Below are 23,977 nucleotides of genomic sequence, written 5' to 3'. Positions count from 1 at the left end.
GAACCTTCTCTTAACTTTGTTATTCCTGTTGATGGCACACCATGCTTCAGTCACCCAAGACTTGTAGAGGACAGATGGAGAAAAAGGGCCCAGCCACCCCTTTCAAGAAATCGGGGGGGCAGGGCCTTGCCCCCATACAAAGTTCTTCTCTATAAACTAAGATTGAAGAGGTGAGTGAAAGAAAAAAAAACTACTCAATGCAGTGAAGAAATACCATGAATTAGAAGAATTCTAAGATAATATTCCTGAGGAAGAAATTAATATCCCAATAAGTACTGTAGAGCCTTAAAAAAAAGAATGAATTGGAAACAAGGACTCCAAGAGTGGGTGGAAAAAGATTTGAAACAAGAGATAAAGAATGAAATTAGAATATTTGGCAAGAGAATAGTTTAGAATCAAAGGTGAAAATCCTTAGGCAAATAATGGCTATACCCTTCCAAGAAGAATGGAATAAACTGCTCAATAATTCAATGAACAACAAGAAATACTAGAACAAAACCAAAAGAAGAAAAAACTAGAATTCCATGTGAGGTATGTAGTAGGTAAAGGAATTGATCTGGAAAATCAGAAAAGGAAAGAAAATTACTAGACTCCCTGAAAATCATGATCATAGAAAAACCCTAGATGCTATATTTTATATAATCATAAAGAAAAACTACTTAGAACTGTCATTAACAGAGGGCAAAGTGAAAAAAGAAAGAATCCATCAATCATGTCCTGAAAGAAACCCCAAATTGAATGCACTCAGAAATGTCATAGGCCAAATTCATATATTCCATGTCAAAGAAAACATATGATAAGCTTTTAAGAAAAAAGAGATAAAATATCAAGGAACTATTATCAGAATACACCAAGATATAGTGTAGATACTATACAGAAAAGGAAAGATTAGAATATTATATGACAAAAAGCAAAAAAAGGCTTTTTATCAAGTATAACAACCTAAAAATCTGAGTATAATATTGAGGCAGGGTTGGGGGAGCAAAAGAATAATGAACCTCCATAGAATAAATGAATTTAAAGCATTCCTGTCATAAAAACAGATGGGGTAGAATATCTGAAATGCAATCTCAGGAAACTAGAAAAACCTAGACAGATAAATACATTTAAGCAACTTGTAGAAGTTAAATGATGATCCAAATTCATATATTATTAGAAGGAGAAGAAACCATTGTTTCTTTAGAATTCTACTGTCATCAGTGGAGGAAGGATAAAAAGCCAAAAGGGTCTGGTTTTTTCCTGTTCTCTTTCTTTTAGATGAGTAAGAAAAGAGACAAAATGAGGAAGAAATAGAAGCTTAATATTTCTTCACATTAGGGTATGTCTAAGAAGAGCATGTATACATGAAAGCTAGGGTGGGGAGATCAGGAATCCCATAAACTTCCCTCATATGGAAAATGAAGTTGAATATACATGTACATATACATACATACACAGCGTTTATAGGAATACATTAAAATCAGTTGTGAAAATGCAGGGATGGGAAAAGAGAAAGGAAAGATGGAGGATAGATCTAGGAAAAGAATGACCAGAAAGTGCAGACCCCCATCACAACTAAATTATTACAACTGGTCTGTCTCAAGTCTCTCTCAGCAGCTGATATTACACTGCATACAGCACAAAGCTTGAAGTTAGGGAGATCTGAATTCAAATTCGAATTCATACACTTAACTAGTTCTGTGAACATACAATTTACTTCTGTTTGTATCAGCTTCCTTAATTGCAAAATGTATATAATAGTAGTACCCTTATGTAGGGTCATTATAAAGACCAAATGTAGTTCAGGCAGCTAGATGGCACAGTGAATAGAACACCAGTCCTGGAGTCAGGAGGACCTGAGTTCAAATTTAATCTCAGATACTTAATACTTCCTAGTCATGTGACCCTGGACAAGTCACTTAACCTTAATTGCCTTGCCCCCCCCTCCCCCAAAGGATCAAATGAAGTAATTTTTTTAAGTTATTAAGGTAAGGCCTGACATATTGTAAGTGTATATATATATATATATATATATATATATATATATATATATATATACATATACTTGCTGCTTTATTCCTTTTCTTCCTTTCCACTCTAGTCTTTCTTTTACTTAACACTGTCAAATTGATCTCCCTAAACTATATCTGATCATTGTCAATATATTTTCGTGGCTCCTTATTGGCTCCAGCATCAAATTTACAACTTCTGTTTGGTGTTCAAAGACCTCCTAACCTAGTTCCTCTCCATTCTTTTCCAATTTCTTGCATGTTCCACCCTCCTCATCTCATCCCCATTCAAGTACTCTATGACCCAATGATTCTGGCCTTATTATTCCTCTGTCTCCCAATTCTGAATGTTTTCACTGGTTGTTCCCCATGACTGGAATTCTCTCTCTCCTCATCTCTATTTCAGCGCTGTTGAGTTTGTTCAAGCCTCAGCTAAAGTCCCATCTTCTACAGAAAACTTTGCCTCGTTCTTAATCTCACTGCCTCCAACTCATATATATCTATATTCTATTTGTATTTAGTTGTTTGCATGACATTTCCCCCATCAGACATTAGATTGCAAACTTTTGGGGGGCAGAGACTATCATTTACCTTTCTTTGTATCCCTAGCACTTAGCACAGTGTCTGGCACTTAATAAATACTAGTTGATTGACAAGTAAAAGAAAATTCACCTAGGGAAGTCTGACTACATAGGACAGAAAAAGACTATTAATAGCTTTGATATAGAGATTTAAGGTTTAAAAAATTGTGATATTTGCAAATGATATCATTTGATCTTCATAACAATCGTGTAAGATCTTTTACAGATGGAGAAACTGAGACTGAATGACTTGTGACTTGCCCAGTTAAATAAGTGTCTGGGACCAGATTTGAGTGCAGGTCTTCCTGATTCCAAGATCAATCACTCTCTCTACTAGCTGCCACCCACTGCCCTCAAGAGAAGAGAGCAGAGGAACAGGGCGAGATAACTCTAATTATAGATTATTATAGTTGATCCTATGCCCTTTCTTTCCTCACACCCCCCCTTTTTTTAATATAGGAAGAATGGGAAGGACCCTAGAGAGAAAATGCTAGAATGTAATGGAAGAAAAAAAAATGCCTAACCATAATAACCATGAATTTGGTTGGAGTAGGTTCTTGCATAAAACAGGAGAGTGCAGCAATATGGATTAGAAAGAAGGAATCAACCATAGGCTGTTTACAAGAAACACATTTGACACATAATGATTCATACAGAATTAAAAAGATAATTGGTTAGAACAGAATCTATTATATCTTGGGTCAGTCTCAAAGAGCTGGGATAAAAATAATGATCTCAGGCAAAATAACAATAAAAAATGCCCATGGTTAAATGAGATAAGCAAGGGAACTACATCATGTTTGAGGACACCACAGATAATGAAACACTATTACTATTAATTATAAAAATGTTGAATGGCACATTTTAAGGAAGTACTAAGTACTTCAGAGAAAAGCTGGTTGAAGTAGAAAAAGTAGACAGTAAAACAATAGTCATTGGGAAATTCCATATAATCTGTTAAAACCTAGGCAAATCTAACAAAAAGATAAACAAGAAAGAAATTAAATACCTAGATTGAATCTTAGAAGAGTTACAAATATTAAGATTGGTGATTGCTGAATGGTAATAAGAAAAACATATAGGATCCAATTTTACATGGCATTTCTACAAAAATTAAACTTGTGTTAAAAAAACCACAACAACAAACCAATAACCTGATAAAAATGCATTAAACACTTTACTGACCACAACTCAACAAAATTATAATCAATATGAAGAATTTTATGAAAGGAATAAGACATACATGAAGACTGAATAATATAATCCAAAAGAATGATTCACAGAAATAAATAATTTTGTCAAAGAAAGTGACAATGAGATAATGTAACCAAACTCTTGTGATGCAGCCAAAATAATCCTTAAGAGAATAATTATATCTCTGAATGGTTTTTATCAATAAAAGAGAGAAAGCAAAGATCAATAAACTGGGATGGAACTAAAAGAAAGGTTCCATAAAAGCATGCAATTAAAAATTTCCAAATAAAAACAAAAATTAAAATGATGAAGAGTTAAACAAAATTGAAAAACAAAAACAAAACAAATACATTGAGGACTTCTTAAAAAGGCAAACCATTAATTTGTTTAAAAAAAAAGAAAGAAGAAAATTAAATTACCAAAATTTTAAAAAATGAAAAATGAATATTTTAATAAAAGAAATTGTCAGAAACCTACTTTGCTCAAGTAAATGTCAATAAATCTGATACTTAATGAAAATGCATAATTAAGAAGAATAAAGACTGAAAAACTTTTATCAGCCTAAACTCAAAAAAAGAGGAGAAATTGAACTAAACACAAATGAATTTCCACAGAAAAAACCCATTCCCAAATGAATTTAAAAACAAATTTTATCACATATTCGAGAATAATTACCTCTAATATTACATAAATGGTTGATAAAAGAGAAAGAAAGCAATTTATTAAACTTCTCTGAGACAATATTTGTATAAAAAGTACTTAGCATAATATCTGGCACAGAACATATAAATGTTCACTTCCTTTCCACTTCTCTCTTCCATGAGACAAATACCATTCTGATATCCAAACAAGGGTAGAGATAAATCAGAGAAAAAAGTTTAAACCTTTTATTTCTTATAAATTTTCTAATAAATGTTACTGAAAAAATTGTGAATGAAACATTATCAAAAGGGCCTATATAGCAACAATTTGAAAAATTGTTTACTAAAAGTAGTGTGAATTTATATTAGGAGTGCAGGTTTGGTTATGGAAACTATAGGTATAATGGGCCACACCAATAACAAAAACATTTAAGTCATGTGATTTTATCAAGAGATGCTAGAAATACATTTGATAAAATGCAACAAATGGAACAAAGGGGTCAAGAATCTGAAGGAAAATAAAGGGGGAAAAGTGAGGACAAAGGGGCTCTGTCAGTATCACATAATAAACATGATCAAAACTTTTTGGCAATGATTTAAAAGTAGTAAAATTGATCTGGATCAGATTTAGTAAACAATGCCTAGGAACAAAACACACACATTATTGTGTTTAGTAAATCCAAGGATACCAACTACTTTGGTAACAACTATCTGACAAAAACTGTTGAGAAAGTTGGAAAGTAATCATTCACTAGTTAGGTTTAGACCAACATCTTACACCTAACAACAGAATAAAATACAAATGAATATATCCCTTAAACAAGGGATAAAAGTGAAGATTAAAGGGATAATTATATTACATAAAATTGAAGAACTTTTGCATAAGAGAATCAGTTAATTATAGAAAAAGTTTTTTCAGCAAATATCTCTGATAAAAATCTAACATTCAAGATATCCAATGTAATTGAAACAAATAAACAAGAATAATTATTCATGATCTCAAATATTTAAAAATAAGTTCACAACAAGGCACCTCTTTGCCAATCTGCTGTGGACACAGAGACTAAGAAACAGTGAATGATAGAGTTAGGTCAAGGAAAATATGTAATATTTTCCAAGTTTTTACATTACCAACCCAAAAGTTATACATGCACATACACACACAAACACACACACACACACACACACACACACACACACACAAACTAGACCACTAAGACAAGATATTTTATACCCTATATTTAAAGAACATGATACCAAAAAAATGGGTTTGAAATAGTGACATGAATACAAAATTGACACTGGTTTATTAATATAAACTGAATTAAAGGAGAACTTAAAGAAAGATCAACAGATCATTCCAGAAAAAAAACCAATACTGATATTACACATAAAGCAATATAAGGTAGAGCCAAAGTAAGACTTAGGCAGAAATTTATAGTTATATTAGCAAAAGAGAAAGATACAGTGAAAGAATTGATTTTTTGTTCTATCTCTTGAATCCAACAACTTAGCAAAAGCAAAGTAACAAACTACCAGGAAACAAACAAAAAAAAAAAAAAAGAAAGAAAGAAATAAGCAAGATCTGTACAACTAAAAATAGAAGATCAATGGACACAATAATGAAATGCAAGTGCTGTTTTTTTTAAAGACCAGCAAAGAAAAATAATAAGCAAATCTAAGGGGGAAAAGGGTAAAGCAAACCCAAATTACCAGAATGTTAGAGGGGAGAAAGGAGAGATTAAAATGAGGGCAAAGAAATCAAGAAAAAGATCAGAAAGTGTTACATATGCACAGATCTATGCCAAGAAACCTGAGAAGCTAATTGAAATGGATAGTTAGCCACAAAAGTGCTAACAATCAGAAGGATCTGAAGCTAGGAAGGCATGCTAAAGAAAATGAAAAGTTACATTATTATACTGGATGAAAGTAGAAGATCAAAGAAAGAAGAGAACAGAAAGAATTGGGGGGGGGGTTAGATAAAGCAACAATAAAAGATGACAAACAGACTGAATTAGTGAATTCTTCTGTTATCTCTGCAAAGGCTATTTTTGAAAAGAAAGGTCAAAATAGTCAATAGAGAGTGGCTACAGATGAAGAGTAAGTGATTAGTTTGGTGCATCAGAAGAGTTCAAATAACGAGGACCAGACTAACAACATCCCATGGTATAGACAGAGCTGGCAGGTATGTTTGCTGAGCCATGTCAGTCAGAGAAATTTGAAAGATGTTAGAGAGGGGCAGCTAAGTGACACAGCAGATAGAGCACCAGCCCTGAAGTCAGAAAGACCTGAGTTCAAATCTGGTCTCAGCCACTTAACTTCCTAGCTGTGTGATCCTGGGCGAGTCACTTAACCCCAATTGTCTTAGTTTAAAAAAGGATGGTAGAGAATCTATGATATAATATAATCCTGAAGAATTGTAAATGCTGTCCTGATTTTTGAAGAAGAGGAAGACAGTGGAGTCTGCAAAATCTAGGTCAGTGACCTTGCTTTTGATTCTTGGATAAACTATAGACTTTATTATCAAAGGGCCGGTGAGTAAACTTTTAGAAAAAGAAAGCAATAACAAAAAGCTATCATGGCTTTGAAAATAGATTGTGCCAGGGAGTTTTTTTTTTTTTGGTTGTTGTTGTGATTTGTTTGTTCTGTTTTTGCTTTTTTGTAGCAAAGACCTGGACATAAAAGTCAATGTTCCTTGATTGAGAAATTTAAACAAACTGAGGTCCATAAATGTAATGGAATATTATTGTGCTGTGTAAAATGACAAGTGAGATGAATATAGAGAAATATGGATTTAAATGATGCAAAATGAACTAAACAAATCTAAGGAAACAATGTAAATGACGACATCAAGAACCACAAAACAATGGCCAGTGAATGTTGGGAAATTTCACAGAACAAGCTTAGCTTCAAAAGAGAGGTATCAAGAGACACCTCTCCCATCTCCTTAGCAGAGGTGTGAAACATTGCATACTTATTTTTAGATTTGGGTTTTGCTGATTTCTCTTTCTTGAAAATATTATTTATGTGGAATGGCTTTCTAAAAGAGATTCAGGGAGAAGTTTAGAGAATGGTAAAACAAAATATATTAATGTAATTAAAATATTCAAGAGAAAAAAATTATAAAATTTGGAAAATTTAAAAACAGGTCATACTAAACCAAGAATGGGTAATGTCTGGCCCATGGGCTTTCATTTGCCAAGGCACCTGCAAGCAATAATGACCTGAGAGCTGGGTACAACAACCTCCCACTGCTTGAGTTTTATAAGTTGATCACTTTCTAAGGCCTACAATGATATAACTATCCCAATGGCCTTTGGCAAAAAAACGTTCCCCACCCCTGTACTAGACTAACTTCATTTTTTAAAAAACACAGTTGTAAGAATGACAGATGCAGGGGATTATGTTAATATAATTTATCCAGGTGATAGAAATGGTCTAGAAAGACTCTATTGACTTTATAGATGGCAGGAAGCTAGGAGAGATTGGTAAGAGTCAAAACCATTTTCAAATGGCTAGAATACTGAACCAAGCCTAATACATTTTACCAGAGATGAACACAGTTAGTAAGTCTGATTCTTAAGTGTAATGCTCTATCCACTCTGTTACATAGTGGCCTCCTAACAGTCAGTCAGGAAGTCAATAAACATTAAGTGCTTACTATGTATCAGCTGCTGTGCTAGATACAAATACAATGAAAAACAAAAAAAGTCCCTGTTTTCAAATTGGGAGAAAACAGTACATAAAAGGAGGTTGGAAACAAAGGACAGAAGGTACCCTAAGGGAGGGTATGATGGAGAGTTCTAATTAAATCCAAAAACAGAAATCACTGAAGCTACAAACTGGCGTAACTTGAGGGATGGTGGGACCCTTGACAGAAATAAAAAAGTTCCGGCAGATTTGGTATGAAGAAAACAAGGTCAGTTTTGGAGTTTGAGTTGAAGATGTCTCTGAGATGTCCACTTTGAAAGGTACAGCAGGCAACTGGTGATGCAAGTGTGGAGCTCAGGAGAAATACTAGAGCTGGATAACCAGATCTGAGTCACCGGCTGCCATTAAATATGCCCATGACTCCTTTATGAAATAACAAAAACAAAAATCAAAAAACCCTCCCTCTCTCCTTCCATTTTCTCAAGTCATCATGCTCAATTATTCTTCCTTTGTTCGGCTATGTGGCCCCTTCCCCCAATTTCCATTGGTCACCCTCGCTACTTCACTTCCCACTCATGTCTCAACTCTGGAATCTGGCTTTTAGCCCCTTCACTCAATGGAAAACGGTACCTAATGATCTCTATTGCACAATCCTGTGACCTTCTCCCCCCAGCTCTCATTCTCTTTGACCTCTCAGCAGGCTAACCACTCCTTCCTGGGTGACTTCCTCCCTGAGTTGTTATGACTTTGCTGTCAGGGCCTCAGGTCCATTGAATCCTATCCAACAAGGGTTTATGAATCATGAATGCTCACTTGCCAAGGGAAAGAAAGTGATTTCATCACAGAACCAACCTTGAATGTGACATAAGAGGATCTGAGTGAGTCCAAATCTTAGCTCTGCCATTTACCACAGGCGTGACTTTAGACAAGAAGTGGAAGTGTCCTCAGAGGTCATAAATACTAACTCTTCATTTTACAAAGAGGGAAACTGAGATACAGAGAAGTTAAATGACTTGTTCACAATACCCATAACCACTAGTTAGGAAGTAAGCATGGGATTTGACTCCAAGAACATTCCATTCACTGTACTACTTCTGTTTCCTTCTCCTTGCTGATTTTAGTTTCAGTGTAATAATAATAATGATAAGCTGAGAGATTGAATACTTTGCCTAAAGTAAGAGGGCTATCTAAATAACTGAATCAAGATTCAAACTCAGATCTTCCTGACTCTAGATGCAGTGCTCTGCCCACTATGCTCTAGAAAATGAGAGGATTAGATCAAATAATAACTTAAGATCCTTTTCAGTTGTCAGATCTGTGACATGGTCAATGTCTGCCTTGAGGTCAAGGACTATCTTTGCTTTTGTATCTTGCCTTCAAAATTTAGTACAATGCTTGGCTAAAGTCCATGCTTAATAAATAAATGCCTTTTCATTTTGAAGTCATTTAACTTTTCTCTGCCTCAGTTTTCTCATCTGTGAAATGGAGATAAATAATAATAGCTCCTACCTCCCAGGGGTATTTGAGGATCAAATGTAAAGCACTTTGGAACATAGTAAGCACCATATAAATATTATCTACTAGCTATTTTCATTCACCAATTCATCTATCCATCTATTCATTTATTATTATACTCTATGTAAGGCCTATTCATTAGTATAAGTAGGCTGTAGCACATTACAAGCCAAGAGTTATGCAGAAAACTCAGCACAAGGGATATCATCAGAGAGATGTGCCACAGGAAAGATAAGAGGGCCAGTTATTTCAAGAGCCCAAGGGAAGATCAAGAGAGAGCCAAGATACTCTACCCTTGCAACATCAAGGGCATCAGAGAAAGATCCCCAACACATAGTGAGGACCGTCTGCTAAGCATTTATGGGAGTACAAGAGGAAGAGTCACCCAGGAGAAGAGGCATGGAAATATTGTGGTCTTCTCCATTGGAAGGAGAACCAACATTGATGATCCTGTAGATCCATATGGATAAAGGACTGGGCTATAACAAGGGATTTAAAACTAAAAAATGCTCCAGCCCTTGCCTTCAGTGAGCTTATATTCTATTGGAGGGATAATGCAGTTATACAGATAAGTGCCATACAACAGAGTGAATAATAGCAGCAAATAAGGGAATCGGACCAAATGCTTTGGGCATATTTTAAAAGGAAAGAGGAGACTTTGATTTGCATTTATTGTCTTTTCAATTATCTAAACTTAAGAAAGTGATGAAGAAATATCAATAAAGAAGATTAAACTTAAAATTGTGTTAAGTATATCTCCCCCTCCCCAACCCTGAAGAGCTGGCCAGCACATCCCATAAACACTCAAATTATTTAGAAACAACTTTCTGATCAAGAAACAGCATGAAGAAATTGAGTCTGAGTAACTCACCTCTGTTGGGTATACCCTGAGATATTAGGACCATTCTGGCCAAATTGATGGGCCCCAGGATTGGGGGGTCCAGGAGGTAATACCCCAATAGGTGCAGTTGGTCCCAAAGGCCCAGCTGGCTTCATTATACCTGTAATGCAACAAAGAGTACAGGTAAATAAATTTAGGTATATATACTATTAATGGATTATAGAAAGTGATGTAAAATCCTTAGGCCAAGAACATGGACTGATAAAGGAAGAAAAAGTGGGTAACAATCTATGGAACAATATCTTCATCCTGAAGTAAAAAGAGATGGCTCATGAGGTAGTTAATGCCCTTTCCAGCTTGGAATCGCATAATCCTCTCATTCTGTGCTGAAATTCTGGGCTCCAGTCCTGGTTGAGTGAGCCCTGCCTCAGTGACTAATACTGGAATTGGATGAGCAATACTAAAAATAAAATAAAGAGAATGGAAAATAACTAGAATGTCTCCATCCACCTGAAATGCATGCCAGCCAAACTTTGTGTTTTGCATAAAATGAGCTCTTTTCTCCCTCCCTCCCTCCCTCCCTCCCTCCCTTCCTTCCTTCCTTCCTTCCTTCCTTCCTTCCTTCCTTCCTTCCTTCCTTCCTTCCTTCCTTCCTTCCTTCTTCCTTCCTTCCATCAAACTGGACTAACTGAAGAAAGGCACCAAGAAATAAAGAAGAATGTCCTGGATTTGTAGTATAAGGACTTGGGTTTGAATCCCTCAGTTCTTACCACTGTGAATAGAGGGGGAAACTGCTGGTCCATTTGGTCTTGAAACCCCACTGCTAGACCCTAATAATTATTTGCTGAATGGACTAAAATTTACCTGTTCCTCATCTGCATCCCACATTGCCTCATCTGTGCCTTTGTCTATATAACATTCCTCTTATTTTTTTGCCCTCATCTCCACTTGAAATTTCTATGCTCCAGCTATAAAGCTACTTCTTCCAAGAAGCTTACCTGATTGACTACAAATAACCATTCTCTTTTTAGTCTTGTCATAGCATTTCATTTGTATGTCTTATGATGTTTCCTGTATCACAGATACAGGGTCTCAACTCTGGTGCTGGAAGCATTCTTAGAAATTGTCTACTCTGAGATTGACCTTCATTTTATAGATGAGGAAACTGAGACTCAGAGTGGTTAAAGAATTTGCTCAACACCACAACACTAGTTAAGGGACAGAGCTTAGATCCAAACTCAGGAGCTAAGACCAAACTCAGCACCCCAGGGATCTGAGTTTGGGGTTCATTACACTGAAGCACACTGTATCTATTGGGGGGTACCTCCTTACTAGACTCTGAGCACCGAATTTGGTGTTCACATAAGTCACTCAAAAGTCACTTAGTAAATGTTTTTTTAATTTAAAAGTACATATATGCACACATATGTTTACATGTATACATATACACATATATACTAGAATAATATATGGTTGATTAGTTGTAGTCCTTTGTTCTTGAAGAGGACCAAAATGACGTGACTATGTTAGAATTGAGTTACAGTGCATACAACTTGGCTGATCAGACCAACATGAACCCAGAAGGCTCTGCCTCAGTCAGACACAAATAGTTCCTGTCAACATTTGGGGTGGCTTCTCTAACTTTGTGCATCTCATGTTGCTGAGAGTGTGGGAGAATGGCGCAATGGAGAATGCGTCTGACTACAGATCAGAAGATTCCAGTGTTCAACTCCTGGTCAGCTCAGCTCTCCAAAGAGTAAAATATATTCTTGTTACATACCTATAAACTGTATATCATACAATAAATATAAACATATATGTAGTTGTAATTGAATCATTTCAGTCATGACAGACATTCAGTCAGTCATCTGTGCCCCCATTTGAGGTTTTCTTGGCAAAGACTCTGGAATGGTTTGTCATTTCTTTCCCCAGCTCATTTTACACATGAAGAAACTGAGACAAACAGGGCTAAGAGAATTGCCTAAGGTCACACAGCTAATGAGTGTCAGATTTAAATTCAGGAAGAAGAGCCTTCCTGACTTCAGGTCTGGCCCTCAAGTCACTGTACCACCTAACTGTCCACACACACACACACACACACACACACACATATATATATATACAGGCATACTAGAGTAATATATGTATATATACACATTTTACATACACATGATTTGCTACACAAACATGAACACATACATATAGGTGCATACATATGCATGTGTATATATTATAAACACATATTATATATATATATATATATAATATTATATAGGAAGTATATTAGATTCTATGGGAGTAGCCATTGAAATATTCATGGTAGAAATGAATATAACTTTAAAGACATAAGCCTAAAACAAAAGTTCTAAGACCTAGAACCTGGAAAGGAGTCCATGATGGACTCTAAGACAGCTTTGGGTCTCACTTGTGTCCCCACTCCTCCCCAGTCATTCCATTCAAAAATTAGTCAGTCAACAAGTATTTATCAAGGGCTTCCTGTGGACAAAAACTTGTGCTAATAGTTAGCTAAAGAAAGGAAGGCAAGACCACAATCCCCATTCTTAAGGAATTCACATTCTCGTGGGGGCAGATAATGTTAAAACAATAATAATAAAAACAACAACAAAGCAGGTAAAAAAGAAATGTAGAGATGATGGAGAATAGAATTCACTTCTCCAAGAAACCTTTGTGGATTTTTTTTAAGTTTGAAATTATATTTAAAATTTTGTTTTTATTTCTTTTAGGGGGAAACAATTGGGGTTGACTTGTCATCACACAACTAGTAAATGTTATATGTCTAAGGTCAGATTTGAACTCAGGTCCTCCTGACTCTAGATCTGTGCTCTATCTTCCAGGCCATTTGGCTGTCCTAGGCTTGGAATTATAGTTTCATGGGCATAGGGAAAAGCTAGGGAAGAAACTAATTTTTCACTGGTATGTATTTTGCAACTAATTTTGTCCAGAGTGACTTATCTAGATCAAATCACTGTATGTGTCAAAATTGGTGCTTGACCCTAGTTCTTTTCCCTGCCATTATGTCCCACTACTTCTTAGTGTACCCAATAATACTCCAGCAGATCTGAAGTTTAGTGTTATGATAAATAAGTCCATAATAGAACCTTTGGAGTCAGGGTCCAAATCTTTACATAATTGCTACTTCTTTACTCCATGAACTTCAATAGCTAGCTCCCTCATGCCTATAGATTAATATACAATTCTTCTATTTGGCTTTAAAACCCTTTCCAATCTGGCGTCAGTCTACTCATTCCAGACTTTTTAAATATTTTCTCCCTCTCTTACCCCTTGACCCACACTAAGCAAACCCTACATGCTTCATGATTAGTACTGTGTACTGTGTATAGACTATTGCCTCCTTATTCTTCACCTCTCTCAGCAATACAATCCCGAGGAAAGGCTACTGTAGGATTGAGAGTCAGAAGATGTGGGCTTGAATTTCCTTCTGCGACATACGATCTGGAAGTGAGTAGGAAATATTCTTGGAAATCTCAGCCTCAGTTTCCTTTTCTGTAAAATGAAGGAATTGGACTATATGATTCCTGAGGTCTTTTCAGGTCTAAATGTATGATCCTGGTTTATCTAGGGACAAACAGAATATGTCTAATCCCTCTTCCCTTCAAATATTTGCAGAGAAGTGAGTCTGTTACCTTGGAAATCTGGGCTCCTCCAGGCTAGCTAGATACCTTCCTCATTTGTTCTATCCTTTTATGGCAGTAGTCTGAGTTCTTGCAGTAGGAACTTAAGTGAATTTGAATTCAAGGGGCTCAAGATCAAATTCCATCTTTGTTGCTTCAATGACCTCGTCCTCTCTCCCCACTTCCTGCCTTTTGGTGGCGAGGGGTGGGGGTGTCTCTTCCTTTAGATTATAAGTTCTTAAGGACTGGGATTGTCTTTTTTTTATTAATAAATGAATTCATTAATCAATCACAGACTTATTAATAAATTCATTAATCATTAATTATGAAGTTACATTATGTAACATATAACTACATAGTTATATACAATTATTACTTCCATATGATTATATTATTAAAAGCACATTATATGATTATATAATGTATGACTTTATTATATACAAAGTATATATCATTTTATAATTAAGGAGGCAGCTACCTGGATCAGTAGATAGAACACTAGGCCTGGACTCAGGAAGACCTGAGTTCAAATATGACCTCAGACATTAAGTAGCTGTGTGATGCTGGGCAAGTCACTTAACATTAATGGCAAACCATTCCAGTATCTTCTCTAAGGAGATTCCATGAAAGTACAATTTCACAGGATCATGGAGCATCAAACATGACTGAATGACTGAACAACAAAATTATGTAATTATATAACATAACTGTATAATAATTAATGATATACTATAAGAATATATAATATATACATAAAATATATTATATAATTGTATTATAGAATGTTACATATAATAACTATATATTACATAGCTGTATAATAACAAATGACTTTGAATTTATTAATTAGTGGCACTTAAGACAATGCCTAGTCCATACTAAATGCTGAATAAATTTTTATTTGATTTATTGGATTACTTATTTTAAGTTACTTTATATCTTTGTCAAGTATGGGAACTGGGCTGAGCTACTGAATCCCTTCCAGCTGCCCTCAATTGTGGATCTTATGACCTTAAAGGATACCCTCCACTAGAAACTTTCCGGCCCATCAAGGTCTTTTAAAAAATGTAGTACACAAAACTGAACACAATCTCCCATACTGCTCAGCACCTAGGAGGACAGGAAAAGGTGGGATCTGTGAATTCATTGGTATGAGGAACTTTTAGATGAAGAAACTCCACCTACCAACATACATTCAAGAGCTGTCTAGGATCCTGAAGTGTTTTATCCAGGGTCACTCCTTCAGCACACATCAGGACCCAGAATTGGTCCAAAGTCTTGCAGGCTCTGAGGCTGACTCTATTTACTAGGCTATGCTGCCTCTCACTTAGCACATAGAGGTTAAGAAATGTTTTTCATTCAGATGGCATCTGAACAGAGTAGACCAGAACTATTCCCTCCAGAGTCCCTGGAAATAGGTCTCTTTCTTGCTGAAGCTTAAAAGTGCATTAGATTTCTTGACTACTACTATATAACACTATTGATTCTCATTAAGCTTGCAGATGACTAAACTCCCCAAATCCTTTTCAAAATCACTACTCTTTTTTTTTTTTTTTTTTTTTTTTTTTTAATGAACTAACATCATCCATATTACCTGATGGAGGAGCTGAGTGTGATGGGTCACCATAGTGTCCACGAAGAGGTGGGGAAAGTGCCCCTATTCCAGGCTGTGGTTGAGAGTATGGAGGGGTAGCAACATAACCTTGTTGGCTCATGATGAAAGTTATCTCATTCCAGATTATAGATTTCTTCTAAGGCTGAAACAGGAAAAAGATAAGGTCAGACACAAGGACTGAGTTATTGTGCTCCTAAAGGAAATAGACATTTTGCAGATGTTCTAAGGACTCTTGGGCAACCTGAGGATTTGCCATTGGAGACAATTATTACATCCATTGATCATTAAGCACCATTCATTTCATTATAGCTGCTGTAGAGCAAAAAGGTTAAATGACTACTAAACAACAAACACTTATTAAGTTCCTGCAATTTATTGAGTATTCTTTGGGTGCCTGAAAGATGCAAAGTTTAAAGACTCTTCCCTTATGGAGCTTACAATGTAGTAGGGATGGTATAGGAAGCACCAATAGTATAGTGATTAGCACGGCTGCCTTCCAAGCAGCTGACTTAGATTTAATTACTGGACAACAAATATTTTTTCAATGCAGCTAGATGGCTTAGTGGATAGAGTGCTGGGCCCAAGGTCAGGAAAACCTGAGTTCAAATCTTTTTTCAGATATTCTCTAGCTGAGCAAGTCATTTAAGCTCTGTTTGCCTTATTGTAGTGGAGAAGGAAATCACAAACCACTCCACTATCTTTGCCAGAAAACCACATATAGTGTTAAGAGGAGTTATATAGGATTTAATGATAACAACAAGGTTGGGGGAGGGGATATAAAGAACGATAGAAATGACTTAAGATCCAGGCTTTCATTACTGTGGAAATATCCTCCCAGATGTAGATTGTGACTTTAGCTTTGAAAATTATGTGCCAAAAATGTCATCACCCTGAGGCTAAGCTGGGCATATATCTATGAGGATCTCATTTTTTTCTTTTAAGAAAATTAAAAAGGAGTTTATTAAAAAAAAAAAAAAAAGCCAAGCTCAAAAGCACCAGGAGCTAGTCTAGATCTCATGCTAACAAACAGGGAGGAAGGGACTGCTTGGTTGTAAATAATGGGAACTTTCAATAAATTCATAAACAGGCATTTACAACATGCTTGTCATAAGCCAGGCATAACATTAAGCACTAGGGATTCAAAAGAAAGTAAAAACAGTTCCTAGTGTCAGGGAACTTACCTTTAAATGGAGGAGACAATATGTAACATACAACACATGAATATGTATAAATGATTACAAGATAACTTGAGAGATAGAGGGGGAAACACTAGTAGTAGGAAGAACTAGAAAAAAACCTCATGAAGAAATGGTGTTTAAGCTGCATTTTGAGGAAAGCTGAGGAGTCTGGGAGGCAGAGATAAGCATGGAGAAGTAACTACTCCATCAGAGTCTGACTTGCACCCTAAATACAAGGAGAACAGAATTCAGAGAGTTTAGAGGAAGGATAGGTAGGATTTAGTGGATTAAAATTCTATAGGAGAAGTCAGTGAGGAGAGGTGGAAACTAGAACTGAATTTTGAAGACACACAAGGAAGTTGAAAAACAGGAATTGTTCAAAGGAAGGAACTATCAGGCAACTTATTAGAGGCTACTACATGGCACACTGGGTAGAATGCTGAGACTTGAGTTAGGAGGACCTGAGTTCAAATCTGTACTCAGATATTAGCTGTGTCACTTACATGTCACTTACCCTTTGTTTGCCTTGGTTTCCCATATGTAAAACAGGGATAATAATAATAATAGCATCTAGCTCCCAGGGTTGTTGTAAGGATTAAGTCAAATGATATATTTGTTACATAGTAAGTATATAAATATTAGTTATAATTTTTATTATTAGCTCAGATTTTTAAAAGACATATAGGAGTGACCAAAATGTGCAGGTAACTGAAGATGAACAAAGAAGTATGGAAGAGGCTTGTGAGTAGAATGCTGGAGAGTTCTAGCTTAGAAAAAATTGAGGCTGGACATTCTGGAGAGCAATTTGGAACTATGCTCAAAAAGTTATCAAAATGTACATACCACTTTGGTTCAGCAGTGTTTCTACTGGGCTTATACACCAAAGAGATACTAAAGAAGGGAAAGGGACCTGTATGTGCCAAAATGTTTGTGGCAGCCCTGTTTGTAGTGGCTAGAAGCTGGAAAATGAATGGATGCCCATCAATTGGAGAATGGTTGAGTAAATTGTGGTATATAAATGTTACGGAATATTATTGTTCTGTAAGAAACAACCAGCAGGATGAATACAGAGAAGATTGGCGAGACTTAAATGAACTGATGCTGAGTGAAATGAGCAGAACCAGAAGATCATTATATACCTCAACAATGATACTGTATGAGGATGTATTCTGATGGAAGTGGATTTCTTCGACAAAGAAAAGATCTAACTTAGTTTCAATTGATCAAGGATGGACAGAAGCAGCTACACCCAAAGAAAGAACACTAGGAAATGAATGTAAACTGCTTACATTTTTGTTCTTCTTCCTGGGTTATTTATACCTTCTAAATCCAATTCTCCTTGAGCAACAAGAGAACTGTTCGGTTCTGCACACATATATTGTATCCAAGATCTACTGTGACCTATTTAACATGTATAGGACTGCTTGCCATCTGGGGTAGAGGGGAAGGGGAAAAATCGGAACAGAAGTGAGTGCAAGGGATAATGTTGTAAAAAATTACCATGGCATGGGTTCTGTCAACAAAAAGTTATTTAAAAAAAAAAAGTTGAGGCTGGAGAAGAGATTCTGAGCAACAAAAAGGGTGGGGATTGTTAAGCTATAATAGATGTTAAGCATATAATAAGATTGTTAAGCATATAATAGAATGATGAGGTTCTCAGAAGAGATAGGACCAGTGCCTATGGTGAATGGGAAAGTGGAAATGGGTGACAGAGAAAGGGCAGAACTGTTCACCTCATGTACTAATTATTTTTCCTGCCAACAAGAATGATCTTTGAACTAGAACCGATAGAATAAAAATGACTAATAGGAATTGAAAGCTAAGATAAGTAGAGAGCTCATTCCTGGGCATCTGGTTTCCTTTGACGAACCTGAAGGAACAAGTCCAAATGACTTCATCCCCTGATATGGGAATAGGTGCTTACTAGTAACTTTTAAAAAAATCTCTAAAAGATCATGAAGAACCAGATAATTATCACCATCAGCTTCCTCCACTCCCACCCCCTTAAAGAGCAACACACTTCTCAAGTTTTTAAAAGGAAAAAGCATAGTGTCAATAAATGGTAACTCAGACAATTTGAATTTAATTCCTGGCAAACAGAGAAGGCACTGTTAAAGGGATAGTTGGTGAAGGAAGTGATGAGAACAGTCATCACAGCTGCAAGAACTAGGTATGACTGACTAACCTTGCTTCTTCTTTAACCTAGGGTTACTCGTCTAGGAAATCAACAGTCATGTAGAAACAGACTCTCTGAATTTTAGCAGGCATTTGATAAAGACTCTCTGGGCTATTCCTGGGGACAATGTGGAGTGATACAGACTGCCACTCCAGTCTAATAAATTATAACCTGGTCAGATGACTCAAAAAGAACTGGTGGTTCAATATCAACTGGTTGACTAGCTAAAAAATAATCGCTAATGGGCCTTACTTATGTTGATTCAGAAGGAAGCTTCCATTGAAATTCCTCAAGATGTGTGTTGGATCCTATACTGTTTAATATGTTTTATCAATAACAGGGATGAAGACCTAGATAAAGGTCTAATTGTCAAAAAAACACATTATTAGGGGAATAGCTGACACACTGAACAACAGAAGAAGAGTTCAAAAAGATTCTGATAGGTTAGCACATTGAACTGAATCAAATAGATGAAAATGAATAGAGATAAATATAAAGATTTATTACCTTTGGGTGCAAAAAACCCCCTAACAACAAACTTTTACATGTATAAGATGTAGAGTACATGACTAGACATCAGATCATTTGACATAGGTTCAGGGCCTTTGGTGGATCCTAATTCTACATGAATCAACAGTGTGATACAGAAGTCAAAAAAAGATAACACAACCTGAGGGGTCTTAAAGGGGTCTAAGAGTAGAGAAATAGCACTGTCTTTCCTGATCAGACAACATCTCGAGTACTATATTTAGCTCTGGGCACCACATTTTAGGAAAGATATCCATAAACTGAAAAGCATCACACCAAATGACGAACTTTTGAATGAAATAAGAACATTTTAATTTGAAGAGAAAACTCTGAGGGACATGATAATTTTTACCCAACCAGAGAAGAATAAATACTAACTTGATATTTTAAAAGGCAAGAGAATAGAGTCTATAAATGGTAGGTCATAGTTTAACTTGGATTCCTGCATTATTAAAAGGATAATTGGTGAACTCTAATATTTGGAGGATTGTCATGTGCAAGAGGGATTAGGTCTACTTGGTTCCAGAAGGCAGAACTAAAACAATTGAGAAGCAAATTAACGGTCGTCATGGAGTGGGGGGAAACTTTCTAACAATTACAACAGTTCCAAAAGAGAAGAGACTGCCCCAGGAGACAGTGAGTGCCTGCTTTTAGGAGGTCCTCAAAGAATGGCTGAATGACTATTTAGTATATATATGTGGAATTGGGATTTTTATGTAAATATGAGGTTCAACTAGATGAACTTAACTAGATGGTCTTTTCCATCTCTAAATTTATGTGATTCTGTGAGTCACATAATTAAAATTAAAAGAAATGAAAGATTCTAAGTATCAAAAGTTAACAGGATTCAGAACTGGGAATGATCTTGGGGAATCACCAAATCCAACACTCATTTTATCAATATAATAACTGAAAACATTTGCTCAATGATACACAGTAGCTGGTCCAGTAGATAGAGTGCTGAGCTGGAGTCAGGAAGATCTGAATTAAAATCCAACCTCAGACACTTAATAGTTCTGTCATCTTGGACAAGTCACTTAACCCTGTTTGCCTTAGTTTCCTCATCTATAAAATAAACTAGAGAAAGAAATGGCAAACCACTCTGGTATCTTTGCCATGAAAATCCCAAATAGGATTATGAAAGGTGAGACGTGATTGAAATGACTGAAGAATATAAGTAAAAGCTGGGAGTTCAAACCCAGATCAGCTAGAAGCTCTTCTCATCCTTCCATATTAGTGTTGAATCAATATTATGGATCATAATTTAAAACAAACTAGAGGGCAGATTATAATCAATCTTCAGTTGCCCACAGTCATTCTAAGCAAAGGAGACAGCAGTGATAAAGTGGCTACTAAACATAGAATCAGATCTCAGTGGAGGGGTGGTGGAGCCTTTCAAATACTAGTTGTATATATCACAACCTCTTTTAAACCCTTCCCAGCCTGCTTTGAGAAAGATACTTGGCCAACCTTAAAATCTATAAGAACATCAGTTATGAATTTGTCAGGAAGATTTTAATTTGTTCAATTTACATGGAACTCTATAAAAGGCCAGACAGAGGAAAAGGGAAACTTCATCATAACCATTTATTGTATTGTATTCTCAGAATTGGACCTCAATTTATCCTTTGGGGAAATGGGGGCACAGTGGAAAGATGTGAATCTTGGCTCTATCATTTACTACTTGTGTGATTTTGGGTTGACTTACCCTTTTGTAGCCTCAGTTTCTATGTCTGTAAAATGAGGAGCTTGGGCCAGTTTTCCCTTCTCGCTCTAAATCTGTGATCCTAAAATCTTTTCTGGTTTTCACAAAAATAAGATCCAGTTGTATGTTGACAAGAAACCTATTTCATGGTACAGTGGAAGATGAAGCACACAGGACAATTCTGGCCTACCACTCATGAAGCTCACTTCATTTGTGTGCCTCAGGTTCCCCATCTATAAAATGTGCATGATGATTTTTAGAGCTTTCTGCTCTCAAATTCTCAGATTTCTTCTAATGACCTTTTCCTTCCTCCAACTCCATGACCCATAACTAATACAGGAACACTATTCATCATATTTAATTATGTTTAGATTTAAAGCTCTTTTAGATTTGGATCTTCTTTTATCATTCTCTATTATTTTCAAGATAAAGGAACTGAGGCTCAGACAGGTTAAAGGATTGTCCACGGTAATTCAGAGAGTAACAAACCTAGGATTTAAAATCAGGCTATCTGGCTCCTAATTAGGTGTTCTTATCTTGGGATCCAAGGGGTTCCAGGGTGCCAGTATATTTAGATGGGGGAAAAAAAAGACATCTCGACTTTTACTATCTTTTGGTTGCCTTTTTAATCCATTGAGTTTCATTTTCTGCATTTAAAACCTGTATTGTGAGAAGGGGCCTAGAGGTGTCTCCCAGCTTGCCACAAGAGATCCATGGCACAAAGATGATTTATAAGGACCTCTGTCTGGAGAAGCCAGTGATTTTCCCAGATCACCAGCTGTGGCTTTCTTAGGAAGATTCTTAGAAATCAGACCTCTGCTAAGATAGTTGAGGTTCCTATCATCCTTAACATTTGGAGCTTTAAATCCCCTCCCCTCCATTTGTTTCCCCTAGCATCACCCTGCACTCCAACACTGAAATCAAGAAGACCATTACAAGCCGATTTCCTTCCCTTCCACCCATGAAGCTAACGTGACCAGGGGAGGAAAGACCAAAGGCCTGTTTGCAGTGTCCTTTGTTGGGGACAGTACCTTCCCTCCTCCCACTGCTTAGCAGACAGGGAGACGTGGCAGCTTGAGCTTTGGTCAAGCCTATCCAACAGGGCACCTCTGAGCAGAGCTGGTCAGGACACACCCCTGTTCGCCCATCCACTAGTCCACCTGCCGGCTTCAGCTGCTGCCGACTAAAGTTGTCACCGCGAGCCCGGGATGCTTCCCGCAAGTGCACAGGAAGAGGCTGGAATCTCTCTCCAATGCAAGTGGGGGAACTTTTGCTTCCTCTCTCGCCCAGCTCAGTTTGCCACGTCAAACTTCCCGGCCCATCACACACACACACACACACACACACACACACACGAACAGCGTGTTAGCACGGAGTACCCTGACTCAGCGGGAAACAGACACATAGGGAGAGATATCCCCGACAGAAAATCATCGGAAGCAAGGTCCTTCGGGACCCCCGGGAGGGAGGCTCCTCAGTGCCCTCGGACCCTGAAAACCACGCAACCGTTTCGACAGCGAATCTCACAGCGTTAAAATCACACCCTCTGATTTTGACAATGACTCAAACAGTCCCCTATTCCAAGGAAAAGCTGGAGGGGGAAGGGGAGGAAAGGGAGCCCACGGGTGTCATAGAAAGAGGATGTGGGTTCGAATCCCAGTTCTGACTGCTCGACCTTGGGCACCACTCCGGGCCTCAGTTTCTCCATCGGCAACAGGAAGGGGCGGACCCGGTGATCCCCGAGTCTTTGGAAGTACGTGCCACCTCTGGGGGCTCGGGACCTCGGGACCGAGGCGCGAGGAGAAAGGGGGGGGCCCCACAGATCTACGACGAGCAGCAGGCAAAGGGCCCGGGATGCCCTGTGTGTATCACACAGAAGCGGAGGGGCGCGGGGAGGGGGTCCCGCCGGGGATGCCTACCTGGCTGGATGCGGCCGCTCGGCTCCGCTGTGCTCCTGGCCCGCTGCAGCCGCCGCGCGCTCCTCCGCGCACACCCCCGCCCACTAGCCCGCCCGCCGGCTCGCTTGCCGGAGCTGTGAGTGCCACGTCAAAGCCTGCCCTGCCCGAGGCCGCGGTGCAGGAGAGAGCGCGCGTGCACGACGCGGGGCCCCGCGGAGAGAGGGCGTGTGTGCGCGCCTAGGCTCGAGCCCGCGGCCCAGAGCCGCTGCAGCAGAGCGAGGAAGCTAACGCGATCCAAGGCTGCTGCAGGCACAGGCCGCCTTCTCTTTCTTTTTCTCGGCCTCAGCTTGGATAGTCCTCCTCCCTATTCTCCTCCTCTCTTCCTCCCCCGTATTCTCCTCGCTATTCTCCTCTCCTCCTCCTCCTCTCGCTCCTCCTTTCTCCTTTCTCCCCCTTCCCCTCCTCCTCCTCATTTTCCTCCTCCTCCAAGTGTTACCCCCTCTTCCTCTTCCTCCCTCCCTCCCCCCCCCCTCCCAATCCTTCCTGAAGTTCTCTGAGCATCAGTCACCTCTTCTATAAAAGGAATAGGCTAAACTTAATGCCCTCCAAGGTCCCTCTGCCTCCAAATCTCTGAGTTTATGTCATTTGGGGCAAGTCCCTGGCTCTGTCAGAACCTCAGTTTCCTGATATGTAAAAGGAAGATGAATTAAATGGTCTTCAAGCTTTTGAACTCCCTCCTCTGGCTACATATCCATCCTCAGGAAACACTTGGGTGAAAGTTCTCACTCAACATTTCACATGTATTCCTAAGGA

At 37.8% G+C, this 23,977-nt stretch overlaps 1 protein-coding gene across 2 annotated transcripts in view; it reads right to left on the bottom strand.

The window, feature by feature from the left end:
* SEC24D (SEC24 homolog D, COPII coat complex component) overlaps positions 1-23,538 on the bottom strand; it is a 110,735-nt gene extending 87,197 nt beyond the window's left edge. For both annotated transcript variants that reach the window (XM_031942222.1, XM_031942223.1), the window contains exons 1-3: positions 23,186-23,538; positions 15,659-15,821; positions 10,442-10,571 (exon numbers count right to left, since the gene is read on the bottom strand). In XM_031942222.1, the coding sequence (XP_031798082.1) occupies positions 10,442-10,571; positions 15,659-15,779 (251 nt within the window). In that variant the 5' untranslated portion in view covers positions 15,780-15,821; positions 23,186-23,538. The remainder of the gene's footprint in view (positions 1-10,441; positions 10,572-15,658; positions 15,822-23,185) is intronic.
* Between the last annotated feature and the right edge of the window lie 439 nt (positions 23,539-23,977).

Source organism: Sarcophilus harrisii, chromosome 6 (genome assembly GCF_902635505.1).
Source record: "Sarcophilus harrisii chromosome 6, mSarHar1.11, whole genome shotgun sequence".
Classification (NCBI taxonomy): Eukaryota; Metazoa; Chordata; class Mammalia; order Dasyuromorphia; family Dasyuridae; genus Sarcophilus; species Sarcophilus harrisii.
Note: the sequence above shows the minus strand (reverse complement) of the source record. Positions and strands in the feature narration are given on the sequence as shown.